Source organism: Oreochromis aureus, linkage group 20 (genome assembly GCF_013358895.1).
Source record: "Oreochromis aureus strain Israel breed Guangdong linkage group 20, ZZ_aureus, whole genome shotgun sequence".
Taxonomy (NCBI): domain Eukaryota; kingdom Metazoa; phylum Chordata; class Actinopteri; order Cichliformes; family Cichlidae; genus Oreochromis; species Oreochromis aureus.
In genome coordinates, this window is record NC_052961.1 from 8,279,332 (window position 1) to 8,292,589 (window position 13,258).

The 13,258-nt window shown below is 38.6% G+C and overlaps 1 protein-coding gene across 1 annotated transcript; it reads left to right on the forward strand.

Annotated features, from left to right (window-relative positions):
• Positions 1 to 484: 484 nt before the first annotated feature.
• Positions 485 to 11,830, forward strand: sdf4 (stromal cell derived factor 4). Its single transcript, XM_031741959.2, has 7 exons — positions 485 to 730; positions 2,548 to 2,889; positions 4,996 to 5,132; positions 5,217 to 5,330; positions 5,431 to 5,589; positions 8,860 to 9,035; positions 10,480 to 11,830. The coding sequence occupies exons 2-7, from the start codon at positions 2,579 to 2,581 to the stop codon at positions 10,654 to 10,656; spliced, it is 1,074 nt and encodes a 357-aa protein (XP_031597819.1). The 5' UTR covers positions 485 to 730; positions 2,548 to 2,578; the 3' UTR covers positions 10,657 to 11,830.
• Positions 11,831 to 13,258: the final 1,428 nt, after the last annotated feature.

Sequence of the window (13,258 nt, forward strand, 5' to 3'; positions counted from 1 at the left end):
ACCCAAGTAAATCCACAATGCAGTTTTTAAATGATGATTTTAAAAAAGCTCTCCACACCTGAAACCTAAGTAATTTCTATGTGAAAAAGTAATTGATGATCCTTCTGGGGAAATATTCTGTTACATTCAAGCCTCCCGTTACATCTAGTGTAAAACCAACATGGCATTTCATATAAAGTCAAGCAGTCAAACGTGGTGGTGGTAGTGTGGTCTGGACAACTTGCTGTAATAGATGGAACCATGAATTCTGATGTTCATCAGTTCATACGCTAAAGCTCAAGCAAACTTGGCTTACAGCAGAATAATAATACTAAAAACAAACCCAATTCTTGCTGTCAGGAGTGGCACAAACAGTTATAAGGTTTAGGGAGCAAATACCTTTGCACACAGGATCGCTACATAAGTTTTTATAACACACTTTCCCCCCACCACATCCATCCTTTTACTTTGAAAGGGCTGACCGGAAATTATCCTGTATTCCCAGTCACCAAGTATACTTGTCAACGGTGTCCGGTTAGAGACAGCCTCTCTTAATTTTAACACTAACTGGAACCTCAGCTTGGACTTGGCGGCTGATCTGGGTCTGTCTGGGGTTGTTTTCAGACTGAACCATCCCACACTTTGGAAAGAGAGTGTTGTGTGGTGAGCCACGTGTACAGGAACTGGACCTAGAGGAACCAGCGAAGGTCTGTTTGACTAGAAAGACACTACTGGTATTAACAGCTAACTGGTAAGTCCAGAACTTATCTACAAATCATTTTCTGGTCATGTTTTAAGGTATTGTTAATCTCTGCGATCACTGTCCTCCTTTACTGCCGTAACAACAGTTACTTTAGTTCCTTAGCAACGAGGGCTAACGTGTTAGCCTGCCTGTGCTAATCGCCAGCGTTTATAAAGACATGACGAGGCTAAATTAGCATGCTAACTGTTGTTTGCATTACTAAAATGCTAGTGTTCGTGTAACTTCGCAGCTCCCAAATGAATATTAAGGCGGACATTAGGCAGGAATGTGAGTTTAGGCAGAGTTAAAATAAATAAATAAGTAACGTCCCTGTTCTATTGTAACGTAAACCTTTTGTAGCTTTGAGGGGGGGAAAGACATGTCCTTATTTACTATATAATTAAGTCTATTATTAGTTTTATAACTGATGAACTGCTAATGAGTCTGGATTTTTTTTTTTTGTTAAGTGATCTAATACATTCGTCAAATTTATTTTGCTTTGGTGAGTTTGCTGACCAGTGTTAATTTATGATGGTGCTTGTTTGTTTAACTTTTGCGTATTTTTGCATGTTTTTTATTACTATGTGCATATCTGGTGCAGTTTTCCTCTCTGTTGTGTCCCCGTGATCAATATTTCAGCAAAAAAAAAAAAAAAATGTACAGAAAAACGGTTTAATGCATATTTCTGACCATATTTGCTGGGTTTATAAGTGGGCGTGTTTGAGTTGTGAAAGTATCGATTTGTGTCATTGCGGCACTGAAGTCGATTTTTGTTTGCTTCCCATTTTGTATTTTGTTGAAACCCTGAATGGTATTTAATTTAAAATGAGTACATGTAATATTGAATTAATCTAAATACATTAATGCAGTAAGTTTAACAGAGTGGGAGAGATTATACTGGTCGAACAGAATAGGAAATGGGTTGTTGTCTGCAGCACTGAAACGAGCAAAGGAGAAAATGGCAACATATATATGAAGGCCTTACCAACCCAGAAAGGTAAACTGAATCGCTGAAAAAGCACAGCATTCATACTGATGCTCAAGAGGATGGAAGGGTACAACAGACAGTGGTGGAGGCTATAATTTACATGTAGATGTTTAAATAGAGACAGAAAAGATCTCATCAAGGATCTGGACGACAACAATGTAGACTCTATATCGTAGATTAATGGGCTGAACATGGTTTTTGATTGGCAGAGCACTGGCAGACCGTAGGGAGCTACAGACCGCCATGGAGATAAAAAAGGAATGTGGTGTTACTGGCCTGTTTGCTGTAGGGTGAAAAGAACTTTCCATAGGCAAATGCCTACGCAAATGGATATGGCTGTGGTACCATTTAAAAAGAATAAAACACTGGTAAAAACAAAACAGGGTGATAGGGTCTGAGGAATAGAGACTCTGCCTCAATATTGTTTATCAGATGATTTCTTGAATCTATCGACACTTTATACACATATAATAACACCTTTGTCCTTTAGTTTGTATTTATTGGATTTCTTGCATATAATTGTCTTAACTGATGATTTCTTTTCATGCAGGTTATGATATAAGTAAATATTTTATTTCCTCAGTTTTAGGGGCAGGAAGTAGTGGGGCAGTTTTCTGGCAGCATGACACCTATGACGATAATTCAACAACCTGTATTTGTTGAACGGTTAAGAAAATAGTTCTAGGATTTAAGCTGAACTAAATCTGCTGTCACCTTTCGAGGAATGAGTTTGGGGTTTTAGAGAAGGGGAAACGCACATTTATATAAAGGAAAGGCAAAATTAGTGCATAAAAAAAAAAGCAGGACAATAATTGTTTTGTCTTGATTATTTTTATAGCCCTGCTTTGACCTTTCATCCAGAGGTAAACATGGCTGTTTGGAGGAAACTGTGGTGCAGAAACCTCCTGGCTGTGTCTCTGCTTTTCTACATGCTCCTCCACATCATTGATGTGCACGCACGGCCAGCCAACATGTCGGCCTCTAAAGATAAGTCTCCATCCAGCAAAGACGAGAACGAGATTCTTCCTCCAGATCACCTGAACGGGTTGAAGATGGAGCTGGACGGCCACCTCAATAAGGACTTCCATCAGGAGGTTTTTCTGGGGAAGGAGATTGAGGAGTTTGATGAGGATTCAGAGCCGAGGAGGAACAGAAAGAAGCTTATTGAAATTTTTACCAAGTAAGACGTGGTTTTAATTCAATGAATAGCTCTTGAGTCACAGCATTCCTGAGCAAGATGCTCAAGCGTAGCTGCAGATCAAGTTTGACACAATAAACCAAGTATTCAAGTGTTGTTAAGTCAACGTCATCCTTCAGCTCAAAAAAGCAAAGAAATACAGACCAGTGACCAGTGTGGCTGTTCTCACAGGTGTTACAATAAAGTTAAATGTCTGCACATCCATTAAAAGAAAAAAAAGGATTTATGAGATTTAGCAGAACTGATATAAGACGATAAACTTGGTTCTGGGTGAAGTTTTTCTTTAAAAAAATGCAGCACTACTATAACTTTGGAAGTAAACATAGACAGAAAGCTAAAGACTACTAAGTTGGAACCAGCCTTATATGCTCATATAAACACTTTAGCACAGGGAAGCTGTAGCATGAGGGTTAAATTGTTCTCACTATAAGGAACATCATATGATAGGAAGATTACAGACAAAGCTTCAGACAAAAGATCATCTGAGAGGAGCCCATCCCCAACAGTCATAAATACATTGCTGCATAGCTTGGATTACTTGCTATGAAAAAAGTCCTGTTCCTAAGCTTAATGTCTTAGTTAGCCTGAGAGCCATTCTTGCTTGGCTCATGACGTGCTGCACATGAATGGTAAAAATACTAAGCTGGAGAGGCAAAGAATGGCCGCTGATTAGTTTGAGAATTTGTGTTACTGCAGCACAGTAACAAGATGAGAGCCTCATCCAGCATAAGAAACACTTGGAGCCAGGTTGCAGGACTTAAAATTCCAGATGTTAGGAAAAATATCCTAGGTCATGATATATGTGTACCTACTACTGTTGTTGTAGAGATACATTTGATATTGTTACATGCTAGGTTGTAATATTATTGTGAATCCTTTGCCCTCTACGCAGACATGCAGTAAATAGCACAAATTCCAGAAATACGAGGCAGCACAGCTGTATCCAAAGAAGCAATATACTGAAGTAAAGCAAGCTTTGCACATATTTCTTCATGTAGTGGTCCTTTATTTTGAAATTAACTTAGTAAATTTCCTTTCCTTAGTTGACGAATTCTCAGTAGTATAAGACCAAAGGTTGGGAAATTCCTGTGTTACAATATGACAAACAAATAATTCAACCTGATGTCTTTTCCAAGCTTTCCAAACTAGCAAATTTTGGTCATTGGGTATTGGACAGCCAGGGGGTCAAACCGTGACTGCCACCCAGAATTAGATCATGGATACAAGTGGTGTAAACTGGCCTCCTCCAAAGGACGAATGGACTCTTTAGAGAGAGTGAAGAGCTTGTTCATTCAGAAGGGAATCAAAGTAGAGGTACCCCTTTTCTAAAAGAAAAGAGCTAGGTGAGGTGGTTCAGGCATCTGACCAGGATGCCTCCTAAGCATGTCCTATTTGAAGGAGGCCCCAAGGAAGACCCAGGACATGCTGGAGAGATTTTGTCTCTTGGCTTGTTTAGAAACCCCTTAATGCTCTTACAGGACCACTTGGGGAGGAGGCAGGGGAAAAGGAGGTCTAGGCATATCTTTGGCTTTGACCGCTGACCACATGACCCGGGTCCAGTCCAAGCGTCAGAAAATGGATCGATGAATGGATAAAAACAAAGGCCAGACAACTTAAAGGCTGAATTTATTAAATGGCCATTTGAATTGGTCATTTTGAGTGCACCAAAATATTTCTGGATTTTAATCAATTTAGATCATCTCACTCATCATAATAAGGAAAAAAGAAACTAATTTATTCTCTGGTTCTTCTGAGTCACATGATTCATGCAGCTTATCATTGTCCTGGATGTTTTTAATCTGTCAGCTTAAATGGCAAGAGGAAAGATTCCTGTTCACACCGGAGAAGCAAATTCATGATAATAATAGAAAAAACGAGCAGATATACTGTAAATATACAGCCAGGGTCATAAATCACTTGGTCACTTCAGGGCTAAAGTTCTTTACATGTGTGAGCCAGACAGACAAAGCCTTAGGTGGGTCATTATCATCGTTTAATTAGACGCCTAATGGAGTAGAGACGCTGTTAATGTTCAGGAACTAGAGCTAAATTGGGAACTAATTTATTATTTTAATGATTTCCTCACAGGGTCGACTTCAACAGGGACAGGAGCATAAGTGCCAAGGAGATGCAGCGCTGGATTATGGAAAAGACGGAGGAGCACTTTCAGGAAGCCAAGAAGGAGAACAAGAACAGTTTCCGTGCTGTCGATCCAGACGGCGATGGTGAGAGTCACAGACCATGTCCCAGACTTAAAAATACTTCCTGTCAGGTCAAATCTAAATTCTGATTTCATGGGTTGTGTGTAGGTCACGTGACATGGGATGAATACAGAGTGAAGTTTCTGGCTAGCAAAGGTTTCAATGAGAAAGAGATTGCGGAGAAAATAAAGAATAACGAAGATCTGAAACTGGATGAGGAAAGTAAGTGGGGGGTGGGGGTTCCCGTTGCAAGTAAAATCTGCAGAGGTCTGCTGTAAATCTGACTGCGGTGTTAATATTTATCCAATCTTCATCTCTACAGCTCAGGAGGTCCTGGAAAGCCTGAAGGACCGCTGGTTTCAGGCCGACAACCTTCCAGCTGACCAGCTGCTGAATGAGGAGGAGTTCTTGTCTTTCCTTCACCCTGAGCACAGCAGAGGCATGCTCAAATACATGGTCAAGGAGATTGTGCGTGACTTAGGTATGTTTTACTTATAAATATTACTTTATAGTTATACTGTCACAAGATAATGGTGTATTTATACACTGAGCAGGTGTGGAGCAACGTAAGGATTAACAGACAGTCAACCTTTTAATGGCAATAAACATTTATCATGTAGCATCCTTTAGAACTAAAGCTACAAGGTGCGTCACAGAATTTACAAATAAATTGCATTAAAAAATAAGTCAAAGAGAAGAAAATGTGAACAAAAGACAAAGAAGGCAAGAGTAACCATTCAGGACAACGTTATTAAACATCTTACAAAATCAACCTAAAGTGGTGAGTTTTTAAAAAAAAATTTAAAAATGAGGAACTGATCTCTGAGTAAGAGGAAGTTTTTTCTACAGTGCTGGGACTGAAACAGTAAAATGTTACAGTAAGTTTACTTTAAACTTGCCTTTGAATCTGTAGTTGATTCTCTGATCTGAGGTCGGGAGGTAGTATGAAGTGTTAGGAGTTCTGAGATGTAAAGTATAGCTAGACCAGGGAGTGATTTGTGATGTAAAATCTTAAACTGGGTGATTTCTGCGAGGTCTGGACTCAAGTGTTTTGTGAGACCTCTCGCTGCCTTGTACTGACTGCAGAAACTGCAGCATCATGCCGACATGTATGCAACGAGTTGTAGTAATATAACCGTGAGGAAACAAGGGTGTCGAAGAAGTTGAGTTAAATTATTTCGAAGTGTGAGATGTGGAGTGGTACAGATGTTTGACATGCTGGTTGTATTTCAAATAGAAAGTAATGGACAGTTTGCTTTCAGATTGCTTTATGTTGGTTATTAGTTGTCCAAAGTGTGGAGTGACACTAATATAGTGATGAAAGACCGGTACAAAAGAGTTTTATCTGAGATCAGCTAAAGTAAATTAGAAGGCAATGTAATGAATTATAGTGTAAAGGTGTTTCTTTAAAGATGTACTGCACACTTCAACTGTAAATGATATAAAATAGGTGTAAGGATGTTTGAATGGGCTGAAACTGACTTATCATTTGTGTTTTAAAACTTCCTCAACCATGCAACTCCAGCAGGGAGTTTGGGATTGCTCCACATTATGAAATGAATGTATCTAATCAGAGGTGGGTTGCACACCACCATTCAGCTTGTAACCTTCTCCCTAGTGTTTTTTAATTATGGAGTGCTGATTTGGTGATTTTTTATTTCTTTTATTTTTTTTGATTAGATTAACAGAACGATTGTGCTAAAATGTTTCCCTTCACAGTTCCTTGGATAGCAGGACAGTTCATTTGATAGACAGAGGGACAGAGAAAAAATAGGGCAAGCGTTAGCTTTAGGCAATCATGAGACACGAGTTAACAACTTGAACTGATACAGCTCATTATTATTGTGGTCCTCTAGCTACCACACTAAAGTTTAATAAGAGTTTCTTGAGGGTAAAATTGCACCATGTTAGAGAATGCGGCACATCAACATGGTCTCCTGAAGCCTCGTTTAATGGTTGTTTGACACACAAACTGTGAGATCTTCAAAGCCCTGTAAACATTTATACTGATGCTTGCGGTGTGTCGGTCTGGCTGCAGTCTTCTCCTGACAGAAAACCTACAGCATCAGCGTTAGAGGAACAAAAGAAGTCAAAACAGGAAAATAGTTTCCTGAGTTTTTACAGCTGTTGCAGCATCTCTTTCTCTTCCTGTCATTTGGGGATCTACAGTGTGAGATCCTGCATCACTGAAATGCTGGTAAAGACCAACCTGCTCATGCACTTGTGTCTCCAAGTCGGCCACACATGCCAAACTGTGCTTATCTGCTGTTGTGATGTAACTTTTGCTCCATGGCGTTCATAAGGGCGGCAACGGTGCACACTCATGTACTGAGAGTCAGCCCCTCCCTATACTTCCCTCTTAGTTCAGAATTGGAGGTGAAGTTATTGTTCCCGAAGCAAACACTCCTTATTCACTAAAGGTCCCAGTGTTTGGTTTTTTTTATCAAGAAGTGTGTAGTGGAGCTGGAATAGCTGTTAAAGAAACCTGATGATGAGATGAGAAGGAATTATAACAAGTAAATTATGGTTAAAACACTGAAAAACATTCAGACACCTCATATAGTGGAGAAGAACTGGATAGTAATTTTATTTAGAAAGAAGGAAAATAAAAAAATAAGTGTATACAAGAGACATACATGGTTTTTCCTGCTTAAAAATAACAGGTTACCTCAAACTTCAGCATAATTGAGCCACATGTAATTAAAATCAGCTTATTTTACTTTGTTTGATAGAAGTCTGTCCATTTAATAAACAGAAAATGTATTTTCTTCTAAATCTAACCCCACTTCATTAAATACTGGTTTACAATCCTTTTATCTCAGTCCTGGTGGTTTTTCTTTCACAGAGGGACTAAAGCTCTTGCATGAAAAGCATTACTGAGATATTTATTTGACAAAACTTTCTGTTTGGTCTCCCTGTTTGCACAAACAAGCGCTGTTTGTACCTGTTGGCATTTTGTCACACGGAAGTAAGCATTAACTATTTCAAGCCCAAATATAACAGGTTTTCATTTCCATCCCATATGGGAAAAGAGTAAAATGTCCCATTCCCTAATTTTCCGTCCTCTCCTATAGTAAATGTTTAACGTTCTCATACTATGATTGGCAGTTGAAAGTGGCCCCACTTGTATTTTTCTCATGCAGCGTAATGTTTACTTTTCATTTTTCTCACGAAACAGAACTTTATGAACAAACGGGGCTGCTGTCATTAGGAAATCTTATACAATGTAAACATTTCCTGCAATTTTTTTGTTTATTCTTTCTTTTCCATATGGAACTAAAAAAAGAAAACACAATTAAAAACCAGAGGAAGGCATCAGCTAATGTAATATGTAATATTTTCCTTTATTTATCTCATAATAATGGTGTCACCAGATCCCAGCAAACTAAATGTGCGGGTGTGGGATTAATGCTGGGAAGTTATTAACATAAAGATAAACACACAAACTATACAAGTTAGAAGTTTACCATGTGAAGGACTGAATGGCTGCAGCTTTCTCAACCAGTACTACAACAAAATGCTTTTATGATCACTGTAACTGTTAAACTGGTGTTAGGTTATTTCACTTGCAGTACTGCCCATCATCCCTGAATCCCTCAGTTTTTTAGTATGTCAGTTTTTTAGTATGTCACATTTGTTGTGAGACACTTTGTATCACTGTTAACCAGTGTTTTTGTCCTGGCTCACTCTGTGGTGATTGTGACAGCTGATCTAAACAGTGCACCATATAATTCTGGGGTTTTTCTTTCAGACCAGGACGGCGATAAGAGGCTGACACTGTCAGAGTTCATTTCTTTGCCCGTGGGCACTGTGGAGAACCAGGAGGCTGCAGAGATCGAAGATGAGTGGGTCAGAGAGAGGAAGAAGGAGTTTGAGGAAGTCATCGATTCAAACCGCGACGGCATCGTAACCATGGATGAGCTGGAGGTGAGCGATGAAAAAGCAACTGTAACCATGATAGATACAGAAATGATATGCAACATAATTATTTGATTGGTTTTGTTGATTTGTTTCAAATAGAAACACAAAGATTGAGCTGATTAACGCAAACAGCAGGTCTCAACATCCCTACATAAATCTCATCTTTTAAAACTCTTACAGCATCTCCCTCTGTGAATCTCTGAACTTCTGCATGTATTATATATTATTTATATTATATATGGTATTAAAAACTGGTGTGTTCATGCACCCATGTCTTCAACCAACGCAAGGTCATAAAAATTTAGACGTGGATGTCGAGCCAGCACGACACCAAACTGCAGTCACAACAGCGAGCATAACCAGGCCATAACATAAATAATAGAAATAGTAATTGATAAGTATATAAACAAAGGGAAATTTAAAAAAAAGTAAACTAATATTAAAGATGATGGAAAAACTGAGTGAGCTCTTAAGTGTGATTTGGACAAATTAAAATTAAATTAGTACAGGTTTTTGTTGTGATTTCAAAAGAAATAAAACTGGCATTTTTTTTACCCCTTTAGTCTGCTCTGAATGAGCCCTGGGACTTCAGGGTTTGAGCTGATGTTGTCAGCAAGGTTATGCAAAGCCACCAAGCCAAATTTCACAAAATGAGGTGGAGCGTGGCAGGAAGGAAGAAGCCGTGAAGTTGTTGTTCAGAGTCAGGTTACACTCCTTTAACACTTTGTTGGTAACTGGGAAAATGCCACCACTATTTAATATTTTCCAATGTTTTAGGTTTTTACATTTGTGACTTTTTCTCAAGTTTTCATACATATAGTTTTATATGGTTCCACACCTGATAAAGGATTAAAGATGCGAGTGAGTAAATTAGAAAAAAATGCAAAATACAAAAGCAAAAAATAAAAGAAACCCTTCCATTTATACTGTGAACTTTTATAATTGTTACATCAAAATAAAAATTAAATCAACGTGTGTGTATATATAAAGAAAAAGTGACTTACTGAAAAAAATAAATTACATTTAATTTCACTTTATATGTGACTTTTCCTTAAAAGTTCCAACTGCAGTTCTCCTTTATATGGCCTGTATGAAACAGCTCAATAAGATCTGGGCTGAAATATCAGCTTTTTATAGTCTTAATTATTAACACTTTCAAAAGGAGTTAATAATTAAGCTTCTCTTCATAGTCCTTATAAATTCTCCTTCACGTCTTTTCTTGACCTCATGATGATTATCCGCGTTGTGAGTGGCTGGAAAACCTCCAAGAGGAGGTGTCCAGGTAGGCGTCATGGTCAGACGTCCCAGCTGCCTCATCTGGTTCTTTACAACGTGAAGGATTTAAAAACTAGTAGAGACAGAAGAAAAACATTCTTACATATGTCCAACAAAATAGCTACAGCAGGTATAGCTGATATATTTTCCTGTTTCTCCGTGTTTCATCCTTCAGGAGTACATGGACCCGATGAATGAGCACAACGCTTTGAACGAGGCCAAGCAGATGATCGCTGTCGCAGACGAGAACCAGAACCATAACTTGGAGCTGGACGAGATTCTCAAGTACAGCGAGTACTTCACAGGGAGCAAGCTCATGGATTATGCCAGAAACGTACACGAGGAGTTCTGAAAACAGATCCGGCGTGAGGGACAAACCTGGAAGATTGGCGACGAGATGATCAAGATGTTCTAGTGTGCAATTCTGTATTTAAAAAGCCTAGCATCAGCAGCCTCTGTCACTGCTGAGTCCAGTTAACACACCCCTCCTTCAACCCTGGACCAGTGAAGCTAACACAGTCTGCCTTTTGCGTGCCATTGGACTGTTTGAAGTGTTCTCCATTTTAAATTTAAAAGCGCTGCACCGATTCCAAATTTATTTTTGCTAAACAGTGAAATGTGTGTATATGAGGAATTTTCATTGCTGGTGCAGTGGTGAGAGAGACTGAGCAGCTAGGCGAGCTGTTTTTCTGCAGGATCTGTTGTCTGTATACAGTGTAAATATTCACATTTATCACACACCAATGCGTCTGTCAGTGGGAAAGATAATGGTGCTGAAGGGTGTGACGCTTAGAGAGACACTAATGGATTAAAAGAGTATATTTGTGCGACAAAAATATATCACATAATTGCCCAAACTTAAGAATTTCATTTTTAGTGTAGTATAGTTCCACCGCTTTCCACAATAGGTCGAGTCCGTCCTTCCACTGTACTTAAAAACAGGGTGTTTATGTATTTAAACAAAAAAAGTAAATAAGATTAGAATAGAAAAATAAGAAGAACTTTAACTAAAAAATCTGTTTGTTGAAAAAGATTAATATATGAGTATATTTTGAAGGAAACTCAAAAGCAGCATCTAATCATGTCATTTCACCTATGTGTCTGTTTCTAAATCTTCACTACAGCCACTCTAATTCAGACTTAATGTTTAGATGTGGATGAAGAATACCTTATATATAAATATATATATTATTATTATTAATTTTTGTTTTGCATCTTTGAACGTCATGCAGATGTGTACTTATTTAGTCCTGGTGTCTTTGTCTTGGGTTTCTTTTACCTGCTGAATCTTTAAATGCTCACAGTCAATCCATATAATTGATTTTCAGCTGCATGGACAATTATCGGAGTTAACGATTTTCGCTGCATTTCTGTTTCCAGTAACCTGTGGAGTGTTGGCATCCCGCTGCAGTCTTTTCTGTCCTCGGTGCGATTGTAAAATAAGATTTATGATAAGAGAATGTGACACAGCTTTACAAAATGTACTGCAAATATGCCATAAACAATAAATATTTCTTATCAACTGATGACTGTTTGGGTTTGAGTTATGTTTATTCCCAGGCAGGAGGCTAGAGCCCTTTGGTCCTGGCTTTGAAAATGTACATCAAGAACAGAAGAGGAAATGGAGCAGTGACAATAGTTCTGTTCTATAAGTACAAATAATACTGTTAAATACGCCAGTAAAAGTTGAAGTTCAAGTAAAAGGGAGTGGAGGTCAGCCAATCAGAAGGCAGAAGACCAAGAGGGTTCATTCCCTACGGTCCTCTGTCCGTCATGCTGGATTCATAGGCTACGTACACGGGTATTTTTGAAAACGGAGATTTTCCGTTTTCGTTTAAAAAAATAATCCCGTCCACACGTAAACGCAGAAATGAAGGAAAACGCTGCTAGGAACATGCCAAAACAACAGGTGGCGATATATTCCTAACCGTGTAGAAATGTTGGCCAATCAGAAGTCTAGAAGCCTCGGTAGGAAATAGTAAACAAAGATGGGGCATAGAAGCAGAACCGAGTCGTATGTGTGGGGGGACAGTAACTGTGTGTGTATATGTAAGCATTTAAACACTGCAGAGAGTACAATTAACAGTATTGTAGAAATTCATTTCACCGAAACAATAACGTGGCGCACAGTGTGACGTGAAAAAAGGCGCACACCTTTGACGCTGTTTTCTCCGTTTTCCTCGTCCACACGTAAATGCAAAAACGGAGTTTTCGAAAATATCCACCCTGGCAGGCGTTTTTAAAAATCTCCGTTTTCAGTGACTGAAAACGCCGTTTACATGTGGACGAAAGGCGCAAACGCATAGAAAAACCTGCGTTTTCAAAAATACCCGGGTACGTGTGGACGTAGCCATAATCGTAGAGCACGGAACCATGGTAAGTTTCCTTCAAAGTTTTGTACATTACACTGATTAATGACGAAGTCAGATCACAGAAATCTCTCACTCCTCATTAGAAGCAGCAGCAAAAACCAGAGTGAATGACCATTTAGCTAACACTGACTGTGCTAGCTAACTAGCTATCCAGCATAGATACACCAGCGTTCCGGAGATTTGACGTACATTGTGTCCACTTCCCAGCGGTGTCTTCTCACTCAGTTTGGCTCGGTGTTGGTAGTAAAAGAGGACTTTTTAAACATTTTACAATGAAAATTTCAAAATACCAGTTTAAATTTTTTTTCTACCACATTCTCACTATTTATTCTGCAAGCGTTCCTATTTTTACTTTCAACATATTTAACAGTTATGTTTTAACTTTGTTCAGTGGAACAAAATTAAAACATGACCTTTTTTAGACATGGTACCTTTAGCAGATGTTTCTTTTAATTACTGCATTTCAATGTGTCAGTCTAAAACCTGCATTTAAAAAGTAACTTTAAGTTAAATTTAGTGTCATTTAGTATCTTAAAGTCATTTGACCCTTCAATAATCTAAGAACTCAGATCTGGCAGATTT

What these genes read in the sequence shown, in the direction of transcription:
- sdf4 (XM_031741959.2), top strand. Translation starts at nt 2,579, where the DNA reads ATGGCTGTTTGGAGGAAACTGTGGTGCAGAAACCTCCTGGCTGTGTCT. An exon ending in CTTATTGAAATTTTTACCAA is followed by an intron (nt 2,890 to 4,995) that starts GTAAGACGTGGT and finishes ATTTCCTCACAG; the next exon opens with GGTCGACTTCAACAGGGACA. An exon ending in TCTGAAACTGGATGAGGAAA is followed by an intron (nt 5,331 to 5,430) that starts GTAAGTGGGGGG and finishes TCATCTCTACAG; the next exon opens with CTCAGGAGGTCCTGGAAAGC.